This window comes from Eriocheir sinensis, unplaced genomic scaffold (genome assembly GCF_024679095.1).
Source record: "Eriocheir sinensis breed Jianghai 21 unplaced genomic scaffold, ASM2467909v1 Scaffold15, whole genome shotgun sequence".
NCBI classification, from domain to species: domain Eukaryota; kingdom Metazoa; phylum Arthropoda; class Malacostraca; order Decapoda; family Varunidae; genus Eriocheir; species Eriocheir sinensis.
Window position 1 is genome coordinate 531,526 of NW_026110850.1, and position 12,333 is coordinate 543,858.

The window sequence follows — 12,333 nt, forward strand, 5'->3', positions numbered from 1 at the left end:
TCGCTCTGTCCACAATTACTCTTGCCACTTGTTTTGTAGCCAGTGAGGACTTAAAGAAGAAAAGAAAAGTGAAACGAAAGTGGATAAAACCATGGCTGGCAAGTGTGTTCGCTCTTGCTCTTGCTCTTGCTGTACAGGTGACCCGTTAGAAAGTCACCGAGGTCAAATAAGAAATGAATATTATATGTCCATTAAAGAAAAAAAATACATTTGGAAATTTTCTTGTATTGTCGTTTAGCTTTTATATTACGCATTTAAAGTCCCTCCCCAAAAAAGAAATGGAATATTTTTTGATTACATGTATGCTGAATAAACGATAGTTTCTTATTCCCTTCCATTCGGCTACCGCTGCCGCCGGCAGTACGGCCAGTGAAAACGGTCCGTATCGATAGCTCAAAGCAGTCGATATCATTAGCTCGTGCAGCGCAAATGGCTGGCCGATCAAGCCGTACCGCTGGATCCAGCGATATCAGTAGCTAGTGTGACCGCACCTTTAGGAGTCCTAGTGAGCGATGACCTCCGTCCTAGGGCTCAATGCATTCAGGCTAAAAATCGGGCCATCAGAGTACTTGGTTTCATCTCAAGGAGCGTAAGCAATAGGAGCGCTGAAGTCATCCTCAAACTTTACTTAGCACTAGTTAGACCTCAGCTCGATTATGCAGTTCAGTTCTGGTCCCCCACTATAGAATGGACATCAAGATGTTAGAATCTGTACAGAGGAGGATGACAAAGATGATTCAGGGGGTGAGAAACTTGCCTAATGAAGACAGGCTGAAGCACTTAAATCTACACTTTCTAGAAAGGCGAAGGTTGCTAGGAGACTTGATCGAAGTCTACAAATGGATGAAGGGCTTTAATAGAGGGGATGTCAATAAGATTTTGATAGTAAAAGAGCCAGGTAGGACGCGTAGCAATGGTTTTAAGTTAGACAAATTCTGATTCAACAAAGACATAGGCAAGAATTGGTTCACCAATAGAGTGGTGGACGAATGGAACAGGCTTGGGAGCCATGTTGTGGGTGCCAATACCGTAGATACATTCAAGAGGAGGTTGGATAAATTCATGGATGGTGAGGTAAGGTGGGGTTGAGTGTACAGGAGCTGCCTTGTATAGGCCAACCGGCCTCTTGTAGACTCCTTACGTTCTTATGTTCTTATGTTCTTATGTTCCATTTCCCGTAAAATTCGTCAAGTTCATCTGTCTTTTCAACATAAAAAGGTCGAAGATACATAAGTGTGTACTATGTGGACATATTTTTTTAAATTGTTCTTTCATTTGATTTTGTTCGACTTTGATTAAATCCTGTTAGTGAAGAAATAGAACGGCCAGACTGGTGTGTTGACATCATCACTTGATGAGAGAGAGAGAGAGAGAGAGAGAGAGAGAGAGAGAGAGAGAGAGTTTTGTGGGAGCGATTTTCAGGTAGATGGAAACAATTTTGTTAGCAAAATTTTGACATTTTGATCTATTGATGAAGGAGTTATTGGCAAGACGGAGAACAGATTTGGCACGATTCTTGGCATAAATGTGAAGACCATTATTAGCAAAAGTTCTAAGGCTCCTGCACCTTCTGTGAGCTGCCTCAATCGTTGATAGCACGCGAACAAGCGTGACTGAACCAGGGAAGTTTTACATAATAAATGAATAACGCGGAATGTGTGGCTCCATCCCGATCTCACCTCCGTCACGCTCTGGGCACGTGTCTCAGACCTGGAAGCTATAATCATTCCGCAGAAAATGAGAGAGAAAATAAAACTCAGCTCATCACACTGAGCTGAAGCATAATGGCAAGAGCATTCTAATACCTTTCATTTAAATATAGTTTTAAAACAGGTGGTCGTTCAGACAACTCCTTACATAACGTTTCTTGTTCTGAGGTGCAACATGACCCCACTATCCCTGCCTAAGGTTTTTTGTAAGAAAATATTTTCTATTTTTTTCATTTGAAATATAAGATAAGAAATGTAAGCACACACATGCGTCCAAACACTCCCCACAGATGCGACACTCTTGAACAATTTGTTCCGCAGAAGTGGCACCGTTCCATGGGATGCGTTCCTCTGCATGGTGATTTTAGTCAGCTGGCGAGCCGTTCCTCTCAGTGTGTTTGTGGTGCTTCTTGGCACTACTCAGTCTCTGTTATCACCAGTCAGCGACAGTTACTGTTCAGCGGGTGTTGAGAAATGCACCCGGAATGTACGTCACCTGTACGTCGCTGAACATTTGAGTTTGATCACGACGCTGTGTACTCGCCCGGTGCTCACAGAAACTCGCCACCACTCGGCTTTGCGCCTCTCTTGGCACGACCTCTGCTGCGGGAGTTGGTGCCCCGATGTGTCTGCCCTCCGTAGAAATGCCTTGTTTCGTATCTTGGCGGGACGTGGCTGCTGGCGTTGTGCTGGCGGTGCTGTGAGTGGCGGCTGTTGGTGTAGTTGTGCGCAGCATACCAAACACTGTTTTGCTGGAAGGAGTCGTTCCTCCGCTGTGTCGGCCTGTCGACGTGCCGAGGTGCGCCACGCAGCGAGTTAGAGGCGGATCTAACGGGCTGCTGGTGAGGCCTCGAGGTAAAGTTGGGAGGCTGAGTGACTTGGAGCGGCGCGGCGTATCTGAAGGTGTCGTGGCCACGGTACACCTCACGTTCCTTAACGGGGGCGCGGAGGTTACCAAGGTTGAAGCACACATGTCCTGGACAGGTGGACCGTGGCATTTTTTCTTTCTTCAGGATACCTTTAGGAGACTTCCCTTCAGTAGTGGTATTCATTTGTGCACAGCGAGCTGCTCCAACTGTTTGCTGGTGTCGTGTGTTGTGTTTCTTTACCGCGTCCTTTGCTGACCCTTTCTGTGGCTTCACTGTTCTCTCCTTTCGCCTTTCCAGCTCAGGACGAATGCTGGAGAGAGGGAAGCCATACCTGAGGTAGTCGTAGCCACAATACAGTTCACGATCCTTGACGAAAGTGTTCAGGTTCTGGAAGTTAATGCGCACACATTTATGAGCGGTGCTGGCCGTCTTTCCTTTCTTGAGGATCCCTGTGAGGTGTTGTGGCTCATTGATTTTGTTGGCTGAATCTGTTGCTTCCTCTGTTACTGTTTTCTGAGCCTCTGGCAGTTTGTTTACTGCTTCCTTTGGTGGCTCTTCCTGTGGCTCCACTGCTCTCTCCTTTAGGCTTTTCAGCTCAGGATGAATGCTGGAGAGAGGGAAGCCATACTTGCAGTAGTCGTAGGCACAGTACAGCTCACGAATTTTGACGAAAGTGTTCAGGTTTTGGAAGTTGAACCTGATAGTTTTCTTGACCGGAGTTTGAGATCCATCCCGCTGTTTGAAGCTGCTGATAAGGGGTATCTTTTCCGGTGGGCCGGTAACGGCCTTGCTCCTGCTGGAAGGAGCGTCCCCAGCCGTGCCTTGGTGCCCGGAGGGGAGCTCATCGTATATCTCCTTTATTTTCCCTCTCTTGACCATGTGCAGAGTAATTACGAGAGTTTGAACCCTCTTGCCATGGCTCTCCAATTGCGTGCAGTCTTTTTGTGCGACTGTTGTATCATCCACTGGCTTGTGGACCTTCTCTCTCTTCACCAAGTGGATTGTGATGATGAGAGTCTGACGCCTCCTGCTAGTGGCCTCCTTTTCGCCCTTCCCCACCACCTCATCAGCATCCAGCAGTGTGTCGGAGGGGATCTCCTCCTCCACCACTGCGAGAGGCTGAGCAGCCTTCTTCAGGCAGACCAGGGCCTGTTGCCCTGCATCGGCCTGGGCACCCCGTTTTCGGTTTCCTCGACGATGTCGTCAGGTTCCTCGGAGGGGCTGCGGCGCTTCCGCCTGGCGAAGAGCCAGCCGAAGCACCCGCAGCACCAAGACTTCTTCACTTGTTTTTGCTTAGTCATTTTAATGTAAATGATCAATCTTTAGCAGGAAAGTGAAGATTACCAACGTTGTCCTCTTCTGGGATGGCTTCTCCTCGTCGTGTGCCGCCTTGGCTACACCGACCACTGGAGGGGACGCTCAAAGAAAAGGCTGAGAGTGTAACGCTGGGGCGATGGGACGTTATGCAGGTGACGAAATGTTGCTGGGAGTAGTGCGCCCATCCCACACCAACGCCCTCATGCTCCTCCTGCTACCCACACCAACCCACACAACCCACTCCCTCATCCATGGCCGAATGATTGCTACCAGTATTACGCCCATGCCAATCCCGCACCCACGCCCTCATGCCACCCACGCCAACCCACACAACCCACTCCCTCATCCCTGGCCGAATGATTGCTACCAGTATTACGCCCATGCCAATCCCGCCCCAACGCCCTCATGCCACCCACACCAACCCACACAACCCACTCCCTCATCCCTGGCCGAATGATTGCTACAAGTATTACGCCCATGCCAACCCCGCACCCACGCCCTCATGCTCCTAGCTCCTTCTACTCACACCAACCCTCATAATTCATCCCCTCACCTTCACTTAAACCTGCCGGCGCCGCAACACACATCTCGTCACACCGAGAAGCCGCCGTGAGCTGGGTCTGGCCGCATCGTGCCCACCTTACCCAATGAACCACTCGGCTGAAAATTCTTGCCACAAGCCCAGCAAGAACTTCGTATTATTAATCTTACAAGAATAATAACATGTCACACAAATATATTTCCCTTATATTGATTATTGGCAATGAAGGGAGGCGTACAAAATATTTACAGTTACAAATATTTAGCTGCTGCAACAATACGATTTCTCGGGTAGTTTTTTCTTCTTCTGAATTTTCACAGATGACGCGTTCAGCGGCGTGAGGCTTTGTTAACTACTGGATCGTCCCGCCTTGCCCTCCAGGAGCCTTGGTGATGTATTTGTCTCTTGTTAGCATTGAACTTCACACACACACACACACACACACACACACACACACACACACACACACACACACACACACACACACACACACACACACACTTAACACCACCTCTTACTGCCACCTGCTGACTCTCTCTCTCTCTCTCTCTTTTTAGTCTAGTCTGCTTTTATTCCGCTCACCCATCTTCTAATTTACTCCTGCTTATGATCATTCTCTCCCAGTTTTAATTCTACGTTTTCATCATTTTTTTTTCATTTTTCATCTTCCACTCTTTTGTATTCATCGTTTTTTTTCTCCAATTTTTCCCTTTTTTCCTCTTTCCTTTTTTATTATGTTTTTTTCATTTTTTTTCTGACGGTCTTTGCAATACATTCTGCTCAAATTAAACTGTTTCCCATTGATTTTCCTTTTTTGATTCTCCTTTTTCCTTCTTCCTTTTCCTCTTCTACTTTTTTCCAGTCCTCACTCTGTTCTACTTCCTCATTACCCTACTCCAAATTTTCCTTTTAATCTTGTTCTTTTTTTCTTCCTTTCATTTCTTTTTTTATTTTCCTTTAACACTTTTTCTCTCCCACGTCAACCTTCTCAATCTCCTCTTTCAATCACTTCCTCTTCCTCTTCTACTTCCTTCTAATCCTGACTCTCCTCTTCTTCTTCCTCATTATCCTACTCCAACTTTGCTTTTTATCTCATATCTTTTTTTTCTTCCATCTCAATCTCCTATTTCTCCTCATCTTTCAATCACTTCCTCTTCCTCTGTTACTTTCTTCCAGACCTCACGCTCTTCCTTCTCATTATCGTACTCCAAATTTTGCTTTGAATCTATTTTTTCATCCCTTTCATTTTTTTTTATGTTGCCTTTACACATTTTTTTCTCGCACGTCAATCTTCTCAATCTCCTCTTTCTCCTCCTCTTTCAAACACTTCCTTTTCCTCTTCCTCTTCCTCTTCTACTTCCTTCCAGTCATCACGCTCTTCTGCTTCCCATTATCTTACTCCAAATTTTGCTTCTAATCTTTTTTTTTTTTCCTGCCTACCCTCTCATTCTTAATTTGGCTCACATCTTTTCTCCCGCGCGGCCGTTCTCCAACCCCTCTTTTAGTTCCTCATTATCTCAATCTAAATTTTGTCATCCATTTTGTTTTTTTTCCTTTCATCTCTTCCTCTTCTCCTCCCCAACCGTGTTTTTACTTATCCTTCCTTTTATTTCGTTTTTTCAGCCTTATTCGTATATTTTTTTATCCTTCTTCTTTTCTGTTTGTATCGTCTGTTTTGTCTTTTTTGTCTTTCCATTTTATTGTTCTTGCCTTTCATCTTCCTCCTTCCTCCTATTTCAATTTTGTATGTTATTTTTGTTTTTACTAGTACTTCCTCGTTTTGCTTTTCTGCGTTTTACATTCTCATAATATTAATCTTCCCAATTTCTACCCATTTAAATACTCTCTTTTGTTTCTCTTCTTTCCCATCCGTGTTTAGTTTCTCCTTTTTATTGTTTTCTTCCAACTTTTTCTATTTCTTTTCATATCCTCTTACTTTTTCATATATTCTAAGTCTTATTTCGCCTCTTATCCCTTCTCCCTACTCTGCCTTGCTTTAATTCTTCCATTGCCTTTCTCTTAACTCTCCTTTTTGTATCCTCACGTTCTTTGAGTTCTAATTCCTTGACATTTTTTCTTCCGCTTCCTTCTCCCGTTTTCTTGTTCATCTTCTTGTTTCGTGTTTGCATATTTTGTTTTCACCTCATCTAATATTTTTTTCCTTTACTTTTCTTCTCCGTTCCTCTACTTTTCCTTCTTTTCTTCCTCTTATTCCTTCAAAACTCTCACTTACTCATACTTATTATTTCCATATTTCTCCTTCTCTTCTTTTTTTCTACTCAAAAACTTTCCTTCGATATTTGGGTTCCCCTTTTATCATTTTCCTCCTATTCTCTTCCTCTTTTGCAGTAGTGGTGGTGATGGACTGGTGGGGGGCGGCTGTATGGTAGTTCTGGCGGTTGAAGTGCCTGCCATGATGGTATTAATGGTAGTTATCCAAGTGGTGGGTGATTAGTAGTGGTGGTAGCGGCGGTGTTCGTTATAATGTTGTTGGTAGGTATGCCTATTTTGAATTTGAATCTGCGGGTTTGATGTACCATGTTTCACTGACTGTTCTTCCAGTGTGTGTGTGTGTGTGTGTGTGTGTGTGATCGCGTATTCCCGTTCTGTGTCACATTTTTGCACAGCTCTCCTCCGCCCCGCCCTTCTCGTGGCCTGACAGCCAATCACACAGCAGAGCCGCGTGTGGGATTTGGATGGGGCAGTGTTACGAGTTGCGTCCCACAAGGGTCGGTGCAGGGTCCTCTGCCTTTTATTATTCTCATCAATGACTTGGACACAGGAATTAGTAGTGATGTCAGTAAGTTCGCAGATGATACAAGATCGGTAGAGTAATCCAATCAGACAGGGCCGCTAGGGTTCTCCAGGATGAGCTTGACAGACTATATGATTGGGCGGGGAAGTGGCAGATGGAATTCAATGTCGGGAAGTGTAGCATTTTGAGTGTAGGTAGGAGTAACTCCTCACACAATTACTCCTTAAATGACACTCCTCTAAACAGTTCTGGGCGTGAGAGAGACTTAAGCTACGGTCATACTTGCTATTGTTAACGCAAGCCTGGCTTTTGTTTTCGCTGGCTTGCCAGCGATACGCGCGGCAGTCTGGTCACACCACATGCAAAGTCCGCTAGCTAGCTAGTTAGCGGATCATATCATAACAACACTAGCCGCTATGGAGGAAGCACTTCTTGGATTCGCTCTGTCCACAATTACTGTTGCCACTTGTTTTGTAGCCAGTGAGGACTTAAAGAAGAAAAGAAAAGTGAAACGAAAGTGGATAAGACCATGGCTGGCAAGTGTGTTCGCTCTTGCTCTTGCTCTTGCTCTTGCTGTACAGGTGACCCGTTAGAAAGTCACCGAGGTCAAATAAGAAATGAATATTATATTTCCATTAAAGAAAAAAAATACATTTGGAAATTTTCTTGTATTGTCGTCTAGCTTTTATATTACGCATTTAAAGTCCCTCCCCAAAAAAGATATGGAATATTTTTTGATTGCATGTATGCTGAATAAACGATAGTTTCTTATTCCCTTCCATTCGGCTACCGCTGCCGCCAGCAGTACGGCCAGTGAAAACGGTCCGTATCGATAGCTCAAAGCAGCCGATATCATTAGCTTGTGCAGCGCAAATGGCTGGCCGATCAAGCCGTACCGCTGGATCCTGCGATATCAGTAGCTAGTGTGACCGCACCTTTAGGAGTCCTAGTGAGCGATGACCTCCGTCCTAGGGCTCAATGCATTCAGGCTAAAAATCGGGCCATCAGAGTACTTGGTTTCATCTCAAGGAGCGTAAGCAATAGGAGCGCTGAAGTCATCCACAAACTTTTCTTAGTATTAGTTAGACCTCATCTCGATTATGCAGTTCAGTTCTGGTCCCCCTCTATAGAATGGATATCAAGATGTTAGAATCTGTACAGAGGAGGATGACAAAGATGATTCAGGGGGCGAGAAACTTGCCTTATGAAGACAGGCTTAAGCATTTAAATTTACACTTTCTAGAAAGGCGAAGGTTGCTAGGAGACTTGATCGAAGTCTACAAATGGATGAAGGGCTTTAATAGAGGGGATGTCAATAAGATTTTGATAGTAAAAGAGCCAGGTAGGACGTGTAGCAATGGTTTTAAGTTAGACAAATTCAGATTCAACAAAGACATAGGCAAGAATTGGTTCACCAATAGAGTGGTGGACGAATGGAACAGGCTTGGGAGCCATGTTGTGGGTGCCAATACCGTAGATACATTCAAGAAGAGGTTGGATAAATTCATGGATGGTGAGGTAAGGTGGGGTTGAGTGTACAGGAGCTGCCTTGTATAGGCCAACCGGCCTCTTGTAGACTCCTTACGTTCTTATGTTCTTATGTTCTTATGTTCCATTTCCAGTAAAATTCGTCAAGTTCATCTGTCTTTTCAACATAAAAAGGTCGAAGATACATAAGTGTGTACTATGTGGACGTATTTTTTTTATTATTCTTTCATTTGATTTTGTTGGACTTTGATTAAATCCTGTCAGTGAAGAAATAGAACGGCCAGACTGGTGTGTTGACATTATCACTTGAGAGAGAGAGAGAGAGAGAGAGAGAGAGAGAGAGAGAGAGAGAGAGAGAGAGAGAGAGAGAGAGAGAGAGAGAGAGAGAGAGAGAGAGAGAGAGAGAGAGAGAGAGAGAGAGAGAGAGAGAGAGAGAGAGAGAGAGAGAGTTTTGTGGGAGCGATTTTCAGGTGGATGGAAACAATTTTGTTAGCAAAATTTTGACATTTTGATTTATTGATGAAGGAGTTATTGGCAAGTCGGAGAACAGATTTGGCACGATTCTTGGCATAAATGTGAAGACCATTATTAGCAAAAGTTCTAGGGCTCCTGCACCTTCTGTGAGCTGCCTCAATCGTTGATAGCACGCGAACAAGCGTGACTAAACCAGGGAATTTTTACATGATAAATGAATAACGCGGAATGTGTGGCTCCATCCCGATCTCACCTCCGTCACGCTCTGGGCACGCGTCTCAGACCTGGAAGCTATAATCATTCCGCAGAGAATGAGAGAGAAAATAAAACTCAGCTCATCACACTCAGCTGAAGCATAATGGCAAGAGCATTCTAATACCTTTCATTTAAATATAGTTTTAAAACAGGTGGTCGTTCAGACAACTACTTACATAACGTTTCTTGTTCTGAGGTGCAACACGACCCCACTATCCCTGCCTAAGGTTTTTTATAAGAAAATATTTTCTATTTTTTCATTTGAAATATAAGATAAGAAATGTAAGCAAACACATGCGTCTAAACACTCCCCACAGATGCGACACTCTTGAACAATTTGTTCCGCAGAAGTGGCACCGTTCCATGGGATGCGTTCCTCTGCATGGTGATTTTAGTCAGCTGGCGAGCCGTTCCTCTCAGTGTGTTTGTGGTGCTTCTTGGCACTCCTCAGTCTCTGTTATCACCAGTCAGCGACAGTTACTGTTCAGCAGGTGTTGAGAAATGCACCCGGAATGTACGTCACCTGTACGTCGCTGAACATTTGAGTTTGATCACGACGCTGTGTACTCGCCCGGTGCTCACAGAAACTCGCCACCACTCGGCTTTGCGCCTCTCTTGGCACGACTTCTGCTGCGGGAGTTGGTGCCCCGATGTGTCTGTCCCTCGTAGAAATGCCTTGTTTCGTATCTTGGCGGGACGTGGCTGCTGGCGTTGTGCTGGCGGTGCTGTGAGTGGCGGCTGTTGGTGTAGTTGTGTGCAGCATACCAGCCACTGTTTTGCTGGAAGGAGTCGTTCCTCCGCTGTGTCGGCCTCTCGAGGTGCCGAGGTGCGCCACGCAGCGAGTTAGAGGCGGATCTAACGGGCTGCTGGTGAGGCCTCGAGGTAAAGTTGGGAGGCTGAGTGACTTGGAGCGGCGCGGCGTATCTGAAGGTGTCGTGGCCACGGTACACCTCACGTTCCTTAACGGGGGCGCGGAGGTTACCAAGGTTGAAGCACACATGTCCTGGACAGGTGGACCGTGGCATCTTTTCTTTCTTCTTCAGGATACCTTTAGGAGACTTCCTTCAGTAGTGGTATTCATTTGTGCACAGCGAGCTGCTCCAACTGTTTGCTGGTGTCGTGTGTTGTGTTTCTTTACCGCGTCCTTTGCTGACCCTTTCTGTGGCTTCACTGTTCTCTCCTTTCGCCTTTCCAGCTCAGGACGAATGCTGGAGAGAGGGAAGCCATACCTGAAGTAGTCGTAGCCACAATACAGTTCACGATCCTTGACGAAAGTGTTCAGGTTCTGGAAGTTAAAGCGCACACATTTATGAGCGGTGCTGGCCGTCTTTCCTTTCTTGAGGATCCCTGTGAGGTGTTGTGGCTCATTGATTTTGTTGGCTGAATCTGTTGCTTCCTCTGTTACTGTTTTCTGAGCCTCTGGCAGTTTGTTTACTGCTTCCTTTGGTGGCTCTTCCTGTGGCTCCACTGCTCTCTCCTTTAGGCTTTTCAGCTCAGGACGAATGCTGGAGAGAGGGAAGCCATACTTGCAGTAGTCGTAGGCACAGTACAGCTCACGAATTTTGACGAAAGTGTTCAGGTTTTGGAAGTTGAACCTGATAGTTTTCTTGACCGGAGTTTGAGATGCATCCCGCTGTTTGAAGCTGCTGATAAGGGGCATCTTTTCCGGTGGGCCGGTAACGGCCTTGCTCCTGCTGGAAGGAGCGTCCCCAGCCGTGCCTTGGTGCCCGGAGGGGAGCTCATCGTATACCTCCTTTATTTTCTCTCTCTTGACCATGTGCAGAGTAATTACGAGAGTTTGAACCCTCTTGCCATGGCTCTCCAATTGCGTGCAGTCTTTTTGTGCGACTCTTGTATCATCCACTGGCTTCTGGACCTTCTCTATCTTCACCAAGTGGATTGTGATGATAAGAGTCTGACGCCTCCTGCCAGTGGCCTCCTTTTCGCCCTTCCCCACCACCCCATCAGCATCCAGCAGGGTGTCATATGGTTTCATCTGCTCCTCATTATCGATGTGCTTTCATCTGCTCATCAATATCGAGGTGCTATCATCTGCTCCTCAATATCGATATGCTTTCATCTGCTCCTCATTATCGATATGCTTTCATCTGCTCCTTAATATCGAGGTGCTTTCATCTGCTCCTCAATATCGAGGTGCTTTCACCTGCTCCTCAATATCAAGGTGCTTTCACCTGTTCCTCAATATCAAGGTGCTTTCACTTGCTCCTCAGTATCAAGGTGCTTTCAACTGCTCCTCAATATCAAGGTACTTTCACCTGCTCCTCAATATCAAGGTGCTTTCACCTGCTCCTCTATATCGAGGTGCTTTCACCTGCTCCTCAATATGAAGGTGCTTTCACATGCTCCTCAATATCAAGGTGCTTTCACCTGCTCCTCAATATCAAGGTGCTTTCACCTGCTCCTCAATATCAAGGTGCTTTCACCTGCTCCTCTATATCGATGTGCTTTCACCTGCTCCCCAATATCGATGTGCTTTCACCTGCTCCTCAATATCGAGGTGCTTTCATCTGTTCCTCAACATCGAGGTGATTTCATCTGCTCTTCAATATCGAGGTGCTTTTATCTGCTCCTCAATATCAATGTGCTTTCAACTGCTCCTCAATATCGAGGTGATTTCATCTGCTCCTCAATATCGATATGCTTTCATCTGCTCCTCAATATCGATGTGTTTTCATCTGCTCCTCAATATCGAGGTGCTTTCATCTGCTCCTCAATATCAAGGTGCTTTCATCTGCTCCTCAATATCTATATGCTTCTCAATATCAAGGTGCTTTCATCTGCTCCTCAGTATGGAGGAGCCATCACCTGCTCCTCAATATCGAGGTGCTTTCATCTGCTCGTCAATATCGAGGTTCTATCATCTGCTCCTCAATATCGAGGTGATTTCATCTGCTCCTCAATATC

General features: G+C 45.6%; 1 protein-coding gene across 1 annotated transcript; it reads right to left on the reverse strand.

The window, feature by feature from the left end:
- Positions 1-469: 469 nt before the first annotated feature.
- Positions 470-11,282, reverse strand: LOC126990218 (uncharacterized). The gene is made up of 3 exons (XM_050848759.1): positions 10,935-11,282; positions 2,448-2,909; positions 470-476 (listed from the first exon to the last, which is right to left on the reverse strand). The coding sequence occupies exons 1-3, from the start codon at positions 11,183-11,185 to the stop codon at positions 470-472; spliced, it is 720 nt and encodes a 239-aa protein (XP_050704716.1). The 5' UTR covers positions 11,186-11,282.
- Between the last annotated feature and the right edge of the window lie 1,051 nt (positions 11,283-12,333).